At 46.2% G+C, this 15,057-nt stretch overlaps 1 protein-coding gene across 1 annotated transcript in view; it reads right to left on the bottom strand.

Moving 5' to 3' along the window:
- Positions 1–1,377: 1,377 nt before the first annotated feature.
- CLIC5 (chloride intracellular channel 5) overlaps positions 1,378–15,057 on the bottom strand; it is a 119,969-nt gene continuing 106,289 nt past the window's right edge. The window contains exons 2-3 of the mRNA XM_049652818.1: positions 6,023–6,132; positions 1,378–2,303 (exon numbers count right to left, since the gene is read on the bottom strand). Of these exons, the coding sequence (XP_049508775.1) occupies positions 2,174–2,303; positions 6,023–6,132 (240 nt within the window). The 3' untranslated portion in view covers positions 1,378–2,173. The remainder of the gene's footprint in view (positions 2,304–6,022; positions 6,133–15,057) is intronic.

Here is a 15,057-nt window from a genome sequence, read left to right on the forward strand (position 1 = left end):
CCCCCCCGCAGGCCCAGCCCAGGGCTGCATACGTCCACCCACGGGCCTGGCCGAGGACCCGGTAGGACCCGCTGCTCCCCACCGCTTCCATTTCGCGTTCCCCACTGGCCTTGACGCAAGTGGTCACTCCTGAGTGTGGGTCTCACTTCCCAAAGAAAATAGCTTCGCCCTGGACATCCTCTCCTGGGTCTCCCATGCAAAGTCTAAACCCTGTCTAGTTATTGCAAACAGCATGTATTGTCTCATGTGGGATTTCAAACCAGCACCAGCGAGGAGATGGGAGGCCCGAGGGAGGGGGGTGGCCCCTGAGCCCTCTCGGGCCCCTTTCAGCAAAGTGGCTGGCTGGTGTCCTGAGAAAGGGGGTATGGCTGATTTAATTAATGAGCTCATTCAAAGTCTACACTCAGCTGCTTCCAATGGGCTTGAGGCAGCTTTCCGCTCTCAGTGTGAAAATCAACTGTCCCAACGTGAATGACAAAGAACACCCTTCAGGAGGAATGTAGAAATGTTAAGGCTTATTCAGAGCATGACTGGGAGTTTTAATTTAACAGTGACTTGTTAGATGCGTGACCTGAGGCAAGTTACTCAACCTCTCTATGCCTCAGTTTCCCCAAATGTAAAATGAGGCGACTGGTGGGGCGCCTGGGTGGTTCAAGTCAGTTAAGGGTCCAACTCTTGATTCCAGCTCAGGTCATGATCTCAGGGTCATGAGACGAGCCTGCTTGGGATTGTCTCTCTCCCTCTCTCTCTGCCCCTCCCCCACTCGTTCGCTTGTGCAAAAGCTCTCTCTCTGTCTCTGTCTCTCTTTCTCTAAATACACTTAAAAAAATGAGGCATCCATCTGGTAGCATCCATCTCACAGGACACACAGTTAGGGCTATACAAGTATTGATAAATAAATACAACTTTAAAATAAATGCAAGATGGTGATTTCCAGTGGTCAAATCCCAGTTATTTTATGTGCTAAGTAAATACTGAGGTCCTTCGTCCCTCTCTGTCCCCAGTTCACTGCCTCTGCCTTAGCTCAGCCACCTGGTCTGTCTTCCATGGGCTGATACCAAGTAGCTCCTCCTAATTGACTTCTCCACCTCCAGCTTTTCCATCCTCTGCCCTCCTGTCTCCCCAGCCCCGACGTAAGCCTGAAAATGGGCTCTAACCACTTTCGCTTCAAACTTCTCAGTGGCTGTCCTACAGGATGGAGTCTGTGCCTTGCCTACAGAAATCTTCTTCTAGTTAAAACAAAACTGTGTGATTGTTTGAATCCCCGATTACAATGAAGTATAGCCAACAAGTCTAGTTTCCATCAATTTTCAGAATTCACCTTCCTCCCTTTATTCCTCTTTTACAGCTTGTCTACCCAAACCTACAGTCAGCCCTCTGATCTCCTCCTTACCATGTCCCCTGGGGCTCACTTCAGACCAGGGGTCAGTCTAGGGGCACTGGTGGCTTAGCGGGTTAAGCATCTGACTCTTGACTTGCAGCTCAGGTCGTGATCTCATGGTCTGTGAGTTCGAGGCCACGTCGGGCTATGTGCTGACAGCATAGAGCTATACAGCTTACTTGGGATTCTCTCTCTCTCTGCCCCCCTTCCTCACTCTCTCTCTCTCCCTCTCAAAAAAAAAAAAAAAAAAAAAAAAAAAAAGATTAAAGAAGAGGAGTCAGTCTTTTTTAATCCTTGAATATGGGCTCCAACCAGACCTTGTCAGGTTTGTGACTCCTATGCATACTTGGGTGTGGTTTTAAGTCACGGGGTTACCGCTCTCCTGGCTTATTCACATTTTGTCAGCCTCCCAGCTCTCGTTCTAAAATGAGGGAGCCTTTGCCCTCAGTTAGGGGTCTTTCAGGCAAAGTGAACTGGAGAGGACTCATTTAGGGGGATGGAGAGGGACACCCTTCAACTGGAGAGGACTCACTTAGGGCGACAGGGGGGACACCCTTCCCGGCGCTCTCCTTAGGAGGCATATCCTGTTCACAGGGGTATCCACCCTTGGGAGTTGGACTTTGTGGAGCGGTTTTGAGATTGGTAGCCCTCTGGGGTTGAAAAGAGGGTCCTAGGCTCTGGATTGATGCGGCTCCGCTGAACATCTGCCTCCTCAAAGCTAACGCCATGCTTTTTCTGGTTCCAACACAGACCCACCCCGGCCCGTCATCAGCTTCATAAATAAGCAGCTCATTACTTTTCAGGAGTCAAGGTCTCCTCCAGGAATTCCTCAATCTTATTGACGTCCGTCTTCACGTCCCCGTTGAAAGTCAGGAAGGGCGGATGCGTGCCAGGGGCCAGGTTGTGCAGGTCGGCTGGCTTTCTGCAGAGAGATCGAGATTCAGGAGGTGGCTTACATCAGGGCGCCTCACCTTCGGGGCAACCTGCGACTTGTCAATTACACTCCCTGGGCCGTCCAGCCTTTCTGTGGGCAGAACAGACGTGTGGTGGGGGGTGTAGGGCAAGGGAGGGTGGAGACAGCTCTGAAGGGATGTGGTGTGACCGCGAGTCTGTCCGGTGGAAGTCACGAGAGTAAGTCAAGATGAAGAAACTGAGTCCTACCGAAAAATCAGAAAGGAATGGCAGGTGGCTGTCTAAATGAGCGCCAAGATGTTAACACCCAGGGCAGAGGCTGGGCTTTACTTTCAAACGTTCCTTCACCACTCAGCTTAACAAAAATGCACTGTACAGAATCCCAAGCTTTAGCATTTTAAAAATTAATGGATCCAATCACACTTTTATGCTAAGAAAGATCTTCTGCACCGTTAAGGGTATGGGCCACAGGAGAGAAAGTGGCCTTGGGCTGGCCCGGGGGCCCTGATGGTGCCAAGGGCGTGTTTCCATGCTTCCACCAGCTGGCGGAAATGCAAGTGAGGGAGGAGGACCGGTCGATGCAGGGGTGGTGGGTGGGGTGGGCATGAGACAAGGAAACAGTAAGGGAGGGGAGGGACAACAAAAGACACTTCCCTGCGCAGGGCTGAACATCCGAGTCACCCCAAATGCTCCCGCAGAGCACACAACACTTGTGGGAGTCGGGAGTGGAAAACACGAGAGGGAAGAACAGAAGAAAAGTACACAAGGGCGAAGAGGAGTCTGTAATGAAACAAATTCCTGGCGGGCGTAATCAGTTTGGGAGGGGACGGGAAGAATTTCAATTAGGGTGCTACTCCCATATCATTGCCCAAACACACATCCTCTCCAGCTGCATTGTGTGACAGTTGGAACTCCTTAAGGCGGCTGCGACCAGAAGTATTTTTAAAATCCCATCTACTTGGTTCCTTTGTTTACTGGGTGCGTGTCCCTCATCTGGACAATGAGAGGACATTCTTTACCTGCTCCTCCTGTTCTCCAGAGCTGACACAGGCAGAAAATGCTTGGGTTCCTCAGTTGGGAGGGGAAATCTATACCCATTGTATTTGTCAGCCACTACCCCTCGTGGCTTAAGGATACAGAAACTGGGGAGCCTGGGTGGCTCAGGGGGTTGAGCGTCCAACCTTGGCTCGGGTCATGATCTTGAGGTTTGTGAGTTCGAGCCCCGCGTCAGACTCTGTGCTGACAGCTTGGAGCCTGGAGCCTGCTTCGGATTCTGTGTCTCCCTCTCTCTCTGCCCCTCCCCTGCTCATGCTCTGTCTCTGTCTCTGTCTCTCTCTCTCTCTCAAAAGTAAATAAACATTAAAAAAAATTTTTAAAAGACACAGAAATTATTTTTTTTCCTGTGACTCGAGAGAACGATGGCCCCTGGAGTCTGGCATCGCTGAGGAGTGCTGCCTATAGCTGTCAGTGTTCAGGTGGACTTGGCCAGTGACCTGCTGGTCAGTTACGGTCCTCTGTCTTTGTTGACCCTCTTCAGTATTTATGGATGACACTCGACATTAGCATTTAATTCCATGTCACCAAGTCTAATTTATGGCCTATTTAATATAGATCAGCCCTCTTTTTCTGACTGCATCATCAGTCCCACAAGAGAAGGAATGATGCTAAGAACAGTCTGTGGGTGTCGCTCCTGATACGAGCCAGGCACAATAGTGGATGTAAATGCTTTCCATGGCTTGCCTCACTACATCCTCACAGTTACCCTATACAAGGCAGTGCTCTTATCCCTATTGTACAGATGAGGAAACGGAAGCTCAGAGAAATGAAGGGCCTTGTTCAAGGTCACTCAGCCGATAACTGGTGGTGCCAGGACAAGAAAGTAATATTCACCGTATCATACGTTTAAAAGGTCCTTAACTCTTTGCTATATATATGTTTGCTTTCTTTGTCTCTTGTTTCTTTCCTTTTTTTTTTTTTTTTTTTTTGCAGTAAGAAAGTTTCCGTATCTTTTGGACTGGAGTTCTGATATTGCCTGGCCTACCTCAGTGGGTGTTGGCAGGGTCAGATAACAGATATGAGACAGCAATAGAAGCATCTGAGGAATGCTTGAGGTGGCTTCCTTTCCCATTCTGATCCCCAGCCAAACCTGCAAGGGCACTTTCGCAGATGATAATCCGGGGGAGGGGGGCTGAACACAAGTCTGTCCATTCAGGAAGGCGGGAGAACCTCCAGAAGGCCGAGGAAACATCCTAGCCAGGGGCTGGAGGCCAGAGGGGACAGGGCAAAAGGCAGTCCAACCTGACAGAGATGGAGAGGCCACCGAGAGAAGCATCGGGAAACAACGTTGGGAAGGGCCGAAGATTAGACAGAGAGCTGCAGCTACATTTATTCCGCAGATGATGGGAAGGATCAGAAGGTTTTCTGAGTGGGGGAGCCCCATGATTAAAGAACTATTTGGGGAAGAATAAGATTTGGATAATATAAAGGATGGATCAGAAAAAAAGAGAACCCAGAAGGGAGAAGTCCGGTTGGATGAACAAAGAAACAGTCGGGCTGGCAGTGGTGGGACCTGAACCACTGCTTTGGGCTTTGGGAGCAGATGAGAAGGCCCTAAGGTGAACAACAGCACAGAGGGACAATGCCCTGCCTTTGGCAACTGATTGACAATGGAGGTGGCAAAAGAAGGGAGCTGGAAACTCTCCAGTGCTTAGACAACGGAAGAACCCAGGAATTCAGGAGGGGAGCCCAACTCAAAGGAGGAACGACAGATAACAATTTTTGACACATAGATTTTATTTATTTATTTATCTTTTAATGTTCGTTTATTTTTGAGAGAGAGAGTGCTTGAGCAGGGGAGGGCCTGAGACAGAGAGAGAGAGAGAGAGAGGGAAAATATGAAGCAGGCTCCATGCTGTCAGCACACAGCCTGACATGGGGCTCGATCTCACAAACCTGAGCCGAAGTTGGATGCTCAAGCGACTAAGCCGCCCAGGCGCCCCTCAGTTTTAAAGTGATAATAGAAAGTGCAAATGGAAATATCTCTAGATATTTCTAGATGGCAGGGTTCTGGGTATAGAATAATTTACACAAAGGCAACATGGAGAATATGCTAAACTGGCCAGGGAAGAAGGCAGAGGTGGATGATAAACGCTCAGAGAGTGAGCCTTGAGCTCACTGATAGGACAGGCGGAAGACAGGAAACAGGATGTAAGACTGAAATGCGTGTGGCTCCAGATAGTGAATGATGCCTGGTATTTTTAACAACCATTAAAACTGCACGAGTGACTCTCCGTCCCACCCTATGGTCCAGAAGGCTCACACTAAGGAATTCTAAAACTGGGGACAAAGCAGAGGAAATGGTCAGATCCCAACACCCCCTGGAAATTCAGCCTCTTACACCTGAAGTCCCGCTAGGGTCCCCCAGGATGGGGCACTAACACTGCTGGAATGGTTGACTCCTGGATTTTTAGATATGCTGTCCGCTCACAGCTGCACATCCAATATCCATTCCTTCCTTCTTGCTACTCAAATCTTGTTAATTTGGGCAGAGAAATGTTCAGTCCCCGGTGTCTCTCCTGTAAGTGGGGGAGGGTCCTGAGACACGGTCTGGCCAATGAGGTGTGAGCAGGAGGCTGCTGGGAGCCATGGGCAAGCTTCCCCCCACTCCCCCAGAGAAAGATCTCTGGTCCTGCAGCCAAAGGTACCCCTCATTAATACAGCATTTTTTACCTTTTCAGATCTACGGTGGTGACGTTGAACACAACGCCTTTCAGCCACAGGATCATAAACAGACGCTGAGAGAAGGGACAGTTGCCAATGCTTTCCCCATCGATTCCGGCCTAGAAAGAAGAGAACCAGAGTCTTGAATCAGCATGTACATGTTAGCAAGAAGGAATATACAGAGAATTTACTAAAGCCATGACCAGTCTAACATCAAAGGGCAGTTGCCTTATCTTACTGTTGTCTTCCTAATATCTTTGCAGGGCAATGCCTGGCACGCGGTAAGGACTCAATCAATACAGACTGAACTGAATTTGAGCTCCCAGTATGGCAAGTATGTACTCATAAATTTCTGAAACCATAGAACCATCTCAGGGTAAAGGGAGACCTTCAACATCACATAGTCTAATATAAATGATGTTAGACCACCAACTTCTGTCCCCCCAAGTCATCATCTAGTTTATGTTTGAATATCTCCACTCACCAACAATTTATATCTCTCAAAGGAGTCCATTCTGAGGGTACTTCTAACAATTAGAAATACTTTTCCTTGGCTATACCGAACCCAACTATGTTCCTCCCTGGTTTACTCTGTTCTATCCTTTGGTCGTTGCTCCATGGTATGTCATGAGTACAAATACCTCAGACTTTAACCCATCTCTTTATATCCAGACAGCAGACTCAAGATTTTAATCAATAACGCCCTTAGTACTGGTTCTTTACCTCAGTGTCAAGAAGCCATTTGCTTGTTAAACTATTCTTTTACTCAATAACTGTATATTGGCTCTCAATTATGTGCAAGGCACTGGAGAAAATTACACAGGAGATTAAAAAATGCATGTGGTCAAGGAGCTTATGGCCTTCTGTGGAGTTGGCTGGTGGATAAGGCAGGAACACATATACAGTAAAACCTTGGATGGCAAGTAACCTGTGAGTATGTTCTGCAAGACGAGCAAACATTTCTAATACATTTTAACTTGATAAATGAGTGATGTCTTGCCATACGAGTAGTACGTGATGCTGAACGTCACATGATCACAACTGAGTCCGTGGTTCTCTCTGTCTCTTTCTCTCGTTGCAGGATTGTGGGTGATCGGCTCCCAGGCTCGGATGCTCAGTCTCAGGCCAGCGTGTGGCAGAAAATCAGTGATGTTTCAGAACGTTGGAAGGTGCCCCCAACGGGCACTAGTGTATGTTTTGTCACTTTAAAGCACCTATGCACGGTTCTTTGCCTTTCTACACAAGAGGAAGCTCAGGAATGGTTTGCTTCATTGTAGGTCAGGCTGCCTGCAGAAATAGCCCCTTTCCTCTGCTGCCTGATTGCCAGTTACATTAAATACAGTATATGACAAGTGTTTATTAATACTGTATTGTAGTCTATATCCAAGTGAGCGTATACAATGGCCCCCATGCAGAAAAAGATTCCATTGAGCAGTGATTCCATTAGTGATAGTGAAAGACGTCCTACACAGTAACCCTCCTCTCTCTTATCTCCCTCACACCCGCCAGGAAGGTTTTCAAAGGAAAGCGCAGGTCAATTTGTTTATTTTTCTTTATATTTGGTATTTTCTTTATTATTTTGTATTATATTACAGTATTGTAATCGTTTTTATACGAATATTTTTGGGTTGTGGAACCAATCATCTGAGTTTCCATTATTTCTTATGGGGAAGTTTGCTTTGATATACAAGGGTGTTTCTGGAACGAATTAGGCTCGCAAACCAAGGTTTTACTGTATAATGATAATAACAGCATTACTGAGTGTTTGCATAATTCTGCTCACTAGATGTCCCTTTCTCAGCACCTTCCTCAAAATAAAGTGGCTTTTTTGTTTTTGTTTTTTAATCAACTGAAAGGCAAGTTTCGCTTTATTTCTAAGCGGGCTACAGAGACGTGAATTTTATAAGGAATTCATTTTCAGCACATCCATGAACAAACAAAAAAGGTCGGGAGCCGATCCCTGTGTGATTCATTTCCACCGAGTGGTTTATGGGCCCCTGACATGGTGCCTAGAGGGGGAATCACCCACTCACTCTAGTTTGTTAGCAGCTGCCTTGGAAACGAGGGCCCCAAGAGGTGGCTGGAGTGCCTTCCTCCAAGGACAGGGAGGGCCAGGGGAGTGAAGGCCCCCGGGCTTCCCGGCAAAGCTGCAAACAATCCAAAGGTCCCGGGATGGGGGCTTATTAAGACTTTTTTCTAAGGGAGGGAGAAAAAAAATGCACTCCCAAAATGCAACGCGAATTTTCCCCTTTGAGGTCTGTTCAGCTGTGGCATTTGGGTGGGGAGGGGGTGACGCCGTCTTTCATACATGAGAGCCTAATTGTGTGCTTATTTCTGCCTCGCAAACTGCTCCCAGCAGAGGCTCAGGTTTATCGTGGAAAACTGGCGCCTTTGACGGTGTTGGTTGTAGGTAATTGCTATGAAATTACAGTTATTTTACCTCTCTCTTAACGACACCAAAAGCCCCATCCCTATTCAGTTCTCACTTTTCCTTGGTGCTGGAAACGGACCCACTCCCGAGCAGCTGAGACACCATGGGCTCCGTTATTCAAAATCTGAAAGGTGGGAGGGCACAGCGTGGGCGCCACACCTACCCAGAGAGCTAAAGTTACCGATAAAGCCACACTCCGACAGGCAACGGTGAATTTAATAACAGCTTGGTTTGCTAACTTGCGTTCATGATGTCAGCCCCCTAAGACCTTCCCAGGAAGCACTCACTCAACAGGTACCTGGTTCCTGGTCCTTTAAGACATCCTGACAAAGGAACTGTTCCCTAGGGCCCGTTACACTATAAGCGACAAGAATTAAAAAACAAAACCAAAAGTCATATCCATATACTGTCACCTGTTTTATCTCTGGTGGGAGTGGGGAGGGGCAATGACAGGGAATCGAAGGAGGAACCAGTAAAATATTGGAACTCTTATTGGCTGGACAGAAAACTCATGTAATGGTAACAACTGACGTCTGTGTTGTCGGGCACTGTTCGAAATGCTTCACATATAATATTAATTCACTTATTGCTCATGAGAAGCCTATGTAGTGGGATATTATCACCTTTTTGCAAGATGTGGAAACTGAGGCACAGAGAGAGGAAATAACTGGCCTAAGGGTCCCTGGATTGAACCCAGGCCATCTGGCTCCAGATGCAGGGCTCCTGCCGCCATGCCTGTGGTCCAGTCTGAAGACCCAAACAAGGTTAACAGGGTGGCCCCAGGTCACAGAGCTGCAGGTGACAGTGCTCAGGCTGTACGCACGCACCCCGCCCTTCAGTCCGCGTGCACGCAGCCGTGCTGGCGGGTGCACAGGGTCCTGGCCTTCGCAGATCCCCCCATTTTCACTATTGTCCTAAACTAGGATACTAGGCCCGGTAAATGAAAACTGCCAAAGGAGCAATAAACACAACATGGGAGGATTCTCAGCTTCCTCTTTCGTTTTCTTTTTTTTCCTCTCTTTTCTTCTCCTTTCTTGTGGGAAGAACACGGAACACGAGATCTAGCCCCTAAGACATCCAGTGGACAATACATTACTGTTGACTACAGGCACGGCGTTGCACAGCAGAGTTCCAGAGCTCATTGATCTTGCTCACCTGAAACTTTATTCCCGTTGAATAGCACCTCCTCGTCTCCCACTCCCCCACCCCGGGCCCTGACAACCGCAGCTCCTCGCTTTGATTCGATGATGTTTACCATTTTCGTGACCTCACAGGAACGAAATCATGCAGTAGGTGTCTTTCTGTGATTGACTTAGCTCACTTAGCCTTATGGCCTTGAGATTCCTCCCTGGTGTCGAGTTTTCTGAACTTCCTTCTATTTCAAGGCCTCTTAAAATAGACTTCACAGTTTCTTTAGGCATTCATCCGTCCGTGGGCATTTAGACTCTTTCCACCTCTTGCGTGTTGTGAACAGTGCGGCCCTGAAGACAAAGGTGCTCTACTTCAAGATCCCGGTTTCAGTTCTTCTGGATAAATATCCAGAAGGGAGCCTGCTGGATCACAGGCAGTTCTATTTTTAGTTTTTGGAGGAACCCCATACTGGTTTCCACTGTGGCTACTCCAAATGCACTCCCACCAACAGCACGCTTCTGTCCCGCTTTCTCCGCATCTTCTGCAATGCTGGTTGGGTCAGTGGGGTTTTTCTGATGATAGCCATTCTGACCGGTGTGAGGGGATATCTCGCTGTGAGTTTGATTTGCATTTCCCTGATGATGAGTGACACTGAGATTTTTTTCATATACCGGTTGGCTATCTGGATCTCCTTTGGAGAAATGTCTATGCAAGTTCTTAGCCCGTGTTTCAATCCGGGTATTTGTCTTTGTTGTTGTTATTGTTGTTGTTTCTGTTTTCCTACTGAGTTGTTCAGCTTCTCCCTTTCCTCCTTGGCAGCTCACCAGTTATGCGGCCCAGATAAACCGTGGTTAAACTCATGGGTTAAATGAAGGGAACTTGTGGCAACCACTCAAAACACAAACAGGGAACAGCCAGGTGAAACTCAATGGGACTCCAGGCCCTGAAAAGTGTGAGGGAAAATGTGATGGATGGCCCAAAGAGGCTCTGAACAATGAGGGCAGAGAGCAGGCACAAAAGCAGTGTAGTAAGTTAAATAATGCCTCCCCCCCCCCCCACACACACACTGAACCTGTGTCCTTCTAAAACCTGTGTGACCTTATTTGGAGATAGGGTCTCTACAAGAGGAAATTAAGCTAAGATGAGGTCATATTGGATTAGGGCGGACTCTAAATATGACTTATGTCCTTATAACAAGAGAACAGTTTGGCCACAAGATATGCAAGGGAAGACTTCATGTGAAGACAGAGGTAGAAATTGGAGTCCCTCATCTACATCTGGCAACCAAGGATTGCCAGAAACACCAGAAGCTAGAAGAGATGAGGAAGAGAATCCTTCCCTAGAGCCTCTGGAGAGCATGTGACCTTGCTGACACCTCGATTTCAAACCTCTAGCCTCCAGAAGAATTTCTGTGTGTGAAAAGCCACCCAGTTTACGGTAATTTGTTATGAAAGCCTAGGAAACCAGTGCAAGCCAGAAAGTGTCAGGAGAACAGGGTACCACTGACGGCAACCTTCCCAAGTTCACAATTCTGCTTTGAATTTTTTTTAAATGTCTTATTGATTTTTGAGAGAGACAGAGAGAGAGGGAGACACAGAATCCAGAGCAGGCTCCAGGTTCTGAGCTGTCAGCACAGAGGCTAACACGGGGCTCAAATTCACAAACTGTGAGATCATGACCTGAGCCTAAGTCGGACACCTAACCGACTGAGCCACCCAGGCACCCCTCACAATTCTGCTTTGCCATGAGCCTAGTCCACATGCACAAAATCACCAGCCAACTATGACCCCAAAGTACTTCCTATTTCCTATAGTGAATGTATTTACTATAAGTTACACTCTACTATATTATATGCTATATATAATAGAACTTACATAATACATAATATCGCATAAGATAATAACCATACAATGTAATTATGTAGGTTGTATGAATATACATTATGTTATGTGCCAGGTAAGTCATATTATATACTATGAGATATTGCCTTTCATATAGTCTCTCCCTGTAAATGGTGAGCTTGGGTCCTCCCAAAACATGGGCCATGTTTTATTTACTTTGTCCTCAGCAACAAGAAGTGGCTGCATGTTGAGGGGAGGGTGGTACTACTCCCTTTTTATGGCTTGAGTAGCTCAAAATTCTCATGTTGGAACTCTGAAGAGTGTCCTGAGAAAGAAGTTTGGGCTGTATAACACACTATAGCAGGAGATAATTGTTCTAAACCCATCTCTGCCTCTAATTTGCTGTGTGACCTTGAGTAATGCAGCCACCTTCCTCTCCGCCTTCACCGTCGCACTCACAAATTCCTATAGTTTTAAAAATTCAAGGGGCGCCTGGGTGGTCGGTTGGTTAAGCGTCCGACTTCAGCCAGGTCACGATCTCTCGGTCCGTGAGTTCGAGCCCCGCGTCAGGCTCTGGGCTGATGGCTCGGAGCCTGGAGCCTGTTTCGGATTCTGTGTCTCCCTCTCTCTCTGCCCCTCCCCCGTTCATGCTCTGTCTCTCTCTGTCCCAAAAATAAATAAAAAACGTTGAAAAAAAAATTAAAAAAAAAAATTCAAGTGACTAGTGGAGATTTATTGAAGATAGCAATTCTCAAACATTGTGGTCTCAGAACTCTTTTTAAAATAATTTTTTAAATACTTCTATATTTTTGAGAGAGACAGAGGGTGAGTGGGGGAGGGGCAGAGAGAGAGGGAGACACAGAATCCGAAGCAAGCTCCAGGTTCCGAGCTGTCAGCACAGAGCCCCACGCAGGGCTTGAACTCACGAGTCTTTAGACCATGACCTGAGCCGAAGTCAAATCCTTAACCAACTGAGCCACCCAGGTGCCCCAATGATCTCAGAACTCTTAGATGCTTTTAAAGATTGTTGAGAATCCCAAAGAGCTTTTGTATTTACTGTATTATAAATGAAAGCTAAAAAATATTTTAAATACTTATTGATTAAACATAACAGTAATAATAAGAAACATACTGTATGTTAAAATAAATGACATATTTTAATATAAAGGAAGTATTTTTTAAGAAAAGAAATTGAGTGAGAAAAGCAGCATTGTTTTATATTTTTGCAAAATCTTTCATGTCTGACTTAATAGAAGCTAGCTTCTGCAATCTTTTGTTTTTGGTTGAAGTATAAAATGAAAATCTGGTCTCACTCAGATATGTAGTTGGAGACAGGAGGAGTAATCTAATAGCTTTTTCAGATAATTGTGGGCATTTTTCTTTAATGCCATACCGAAACTCGAGTGATAGTTTCTTAAAACCGAGTTGATAGGTGGAATTTGAAACCCTATCAATGAAGTTCTTCTGTTCCACTAAACCCCATTCATCTGTCTCGCACTATGAATGGATCTTTCACCCATGAATGATTTTTTAACATCACAAATTCGTCATTTGGAAAATAGCATTTCACCGAGTTATGCAGATCTTCCAAATGCTGATACGTTTCATCACACAATGTCAAAATATTTCATTCAGTAATATCACCACTGAGCTCATCGGAGAAGTTTAAGAGAAGTGGTCAAGTGCGTGGTAGCAGGTTATCTGTTTTCCAGTAGTCTAGTGTTCTCTCGAAAGCTTGTGTTTTATCACTGGCAAGAAATACTGTCAGTTGTTATCCTCGAAATGACAGGCTCATTTCATTGATTTTCCAGAGAACGTCTGGGAAACACCAAGCCTGAGGAGCCACAGTTTGTCTGCCACTGGCTCTTTCGAGTAAAATCTCTGTTCCGTGAGAGAAGCGGCTGGTTCGGTTCACAACTCAATCACAAAAGTGCTATTCCTTGGAGGACCGTTGTGCTTCGGCACGCAGCCCAACAGCTTTATGTGCATTTCCCATTTCATCAGCCAGAACGTTTAAAAGACATGTACCCAAGGGTTGAGACTTTATTACGTTATATACTTTTTACTGCTTCATCAAGGACATCCATAAATGAGACTCTTTTTTTTTCTGCACCCACGTGACTCCTAACACTGTTTGTACCACTGCCTTGATTTTTGCTCAAGCACTAGTAGCTTTTACTCATGAAATTTCAACCTCAGGGAGAAATTCTGTTACTTTGAAAATAGTTGTGACCTCCCAGAATCCCCGAAAGAGCCTCAACGACCCCAAGAGGCCACCAACAACGTTTGAGAATTGCTCATTTAAGACCCCCCCACGGACAGACCAGGTACATAGAGCTTTGTCTCCAGACAAAGAAGCAGCTGGTAATTGTCCAAAAGTCATGTGAGGGCACCAAGGTCCAAAAGAGGGAATGATTTTCCAGAGAGGTTCCAAGAAGGAATGGCAGGAAATGGATAAGTGACATTTAAGCTTGACAGACCCTGTATCATTGATCAGTTTATTGTCTCTCAGCTCCGAATGCGCCCGTAGGAAATGGACTCACTGAGCCTCTCACAGAGATGTGAGGCTTACAATAGCCAGAAGGCTTCTTACCCCCGCTAATGCCTGGTTCCCGTGGACGCCTGTGACACCACTGCTGACCACATGCTGCCACTCGAGCTCTGGACAGTGGCCGGTTGCTTGCCCAAGCAACTCCAGACCGGTTCTGGCCTGGCCAAACCAGTGAGCTTCTATGCATTTTGCTGGGCTGACTGTAACTTCTCCACTGAGATTTGAACCCTTTCCTTGGCTATTCTCCTTCAGCTCCAGAATTCTCATGTCTGTTATGCTTAACTCTCTTAACACGGTTAATACTTTTTGTGAACCTTCCCCTGTTTCAACTACTCTGTGGTTTCTCTCTCCTGACTGGGCCCAGCCTCCTACAGATGTTTAAATGTCTGATACTTCAAAATGCAAGATTTTTAGGCTCTTTGATTCATTTAAAACCCAACAAGGTTGGGGGGCCTGGGTGACTCAGTCGAGGAAGTGCCCGACTCTTGATTTCAGCTCGGGTCACGATCTCACAGTTCCTGAGACTGAGCCCCACGTTGGGTTCCACGCTGACAGCATGATGCCCACTGGGGATTCTCTCTCTCCCTCTCTCTCTCTGCCCCTCCCCTGCTCTCTCTCTCTCTCAAAATAAATAAATACACATTAAAAAAATACTTTCATTAAAAATAAAAAGTAGTATAGAAATAGTAGAAGACAGAAACCTCCATTTTCTGCAGAAAGTTAACCGATGGCACATTTCAATTTTTTGTTGCTTTAGCCCATAAAAACTGTCCTCAGAGACTCAAATAATCAGGCAATTTTCTCAAGTTTAGAGATAAAAAATTCTACAATAATAGAGCCAGAACTGATCTCAGGGACGATATGGTCTAGCTCTTTCTTCCTGGTCAGGAAACAGGTCCAGAAAGGTTAAACAACTTGCCTATGGTTGCACAGTCTGGTCCCATGACAGGATCAGGGATAATTCCTGATTTCTGATTTATAGCTTTCTGCTATGCTAGGCTGATTGTTATCTTATGGGAAAGAGTGTCAAGGTGACAAAGGCCACAGGAAGAGAACTTTCTTTGAATACAGAATGACTCATCTATAGAGC

The sequence above is a fragment of the Panthera uncia genome, assembly GCF_023721935.1.
Source record: "Panthera uncia isolate 11264 chromosome B2 unlocalized genomic scaffold, Puncia_PCG_1.0 HiC_scaffold_24, whole genome shotgun sequence".
Classification (NCBI taxonomy): domain Eukaryota; kingdom Metazoa; phylum Chordata; class Mammalia; order Carnivora; family Felidae; genus Panthera; species Panthera uncia.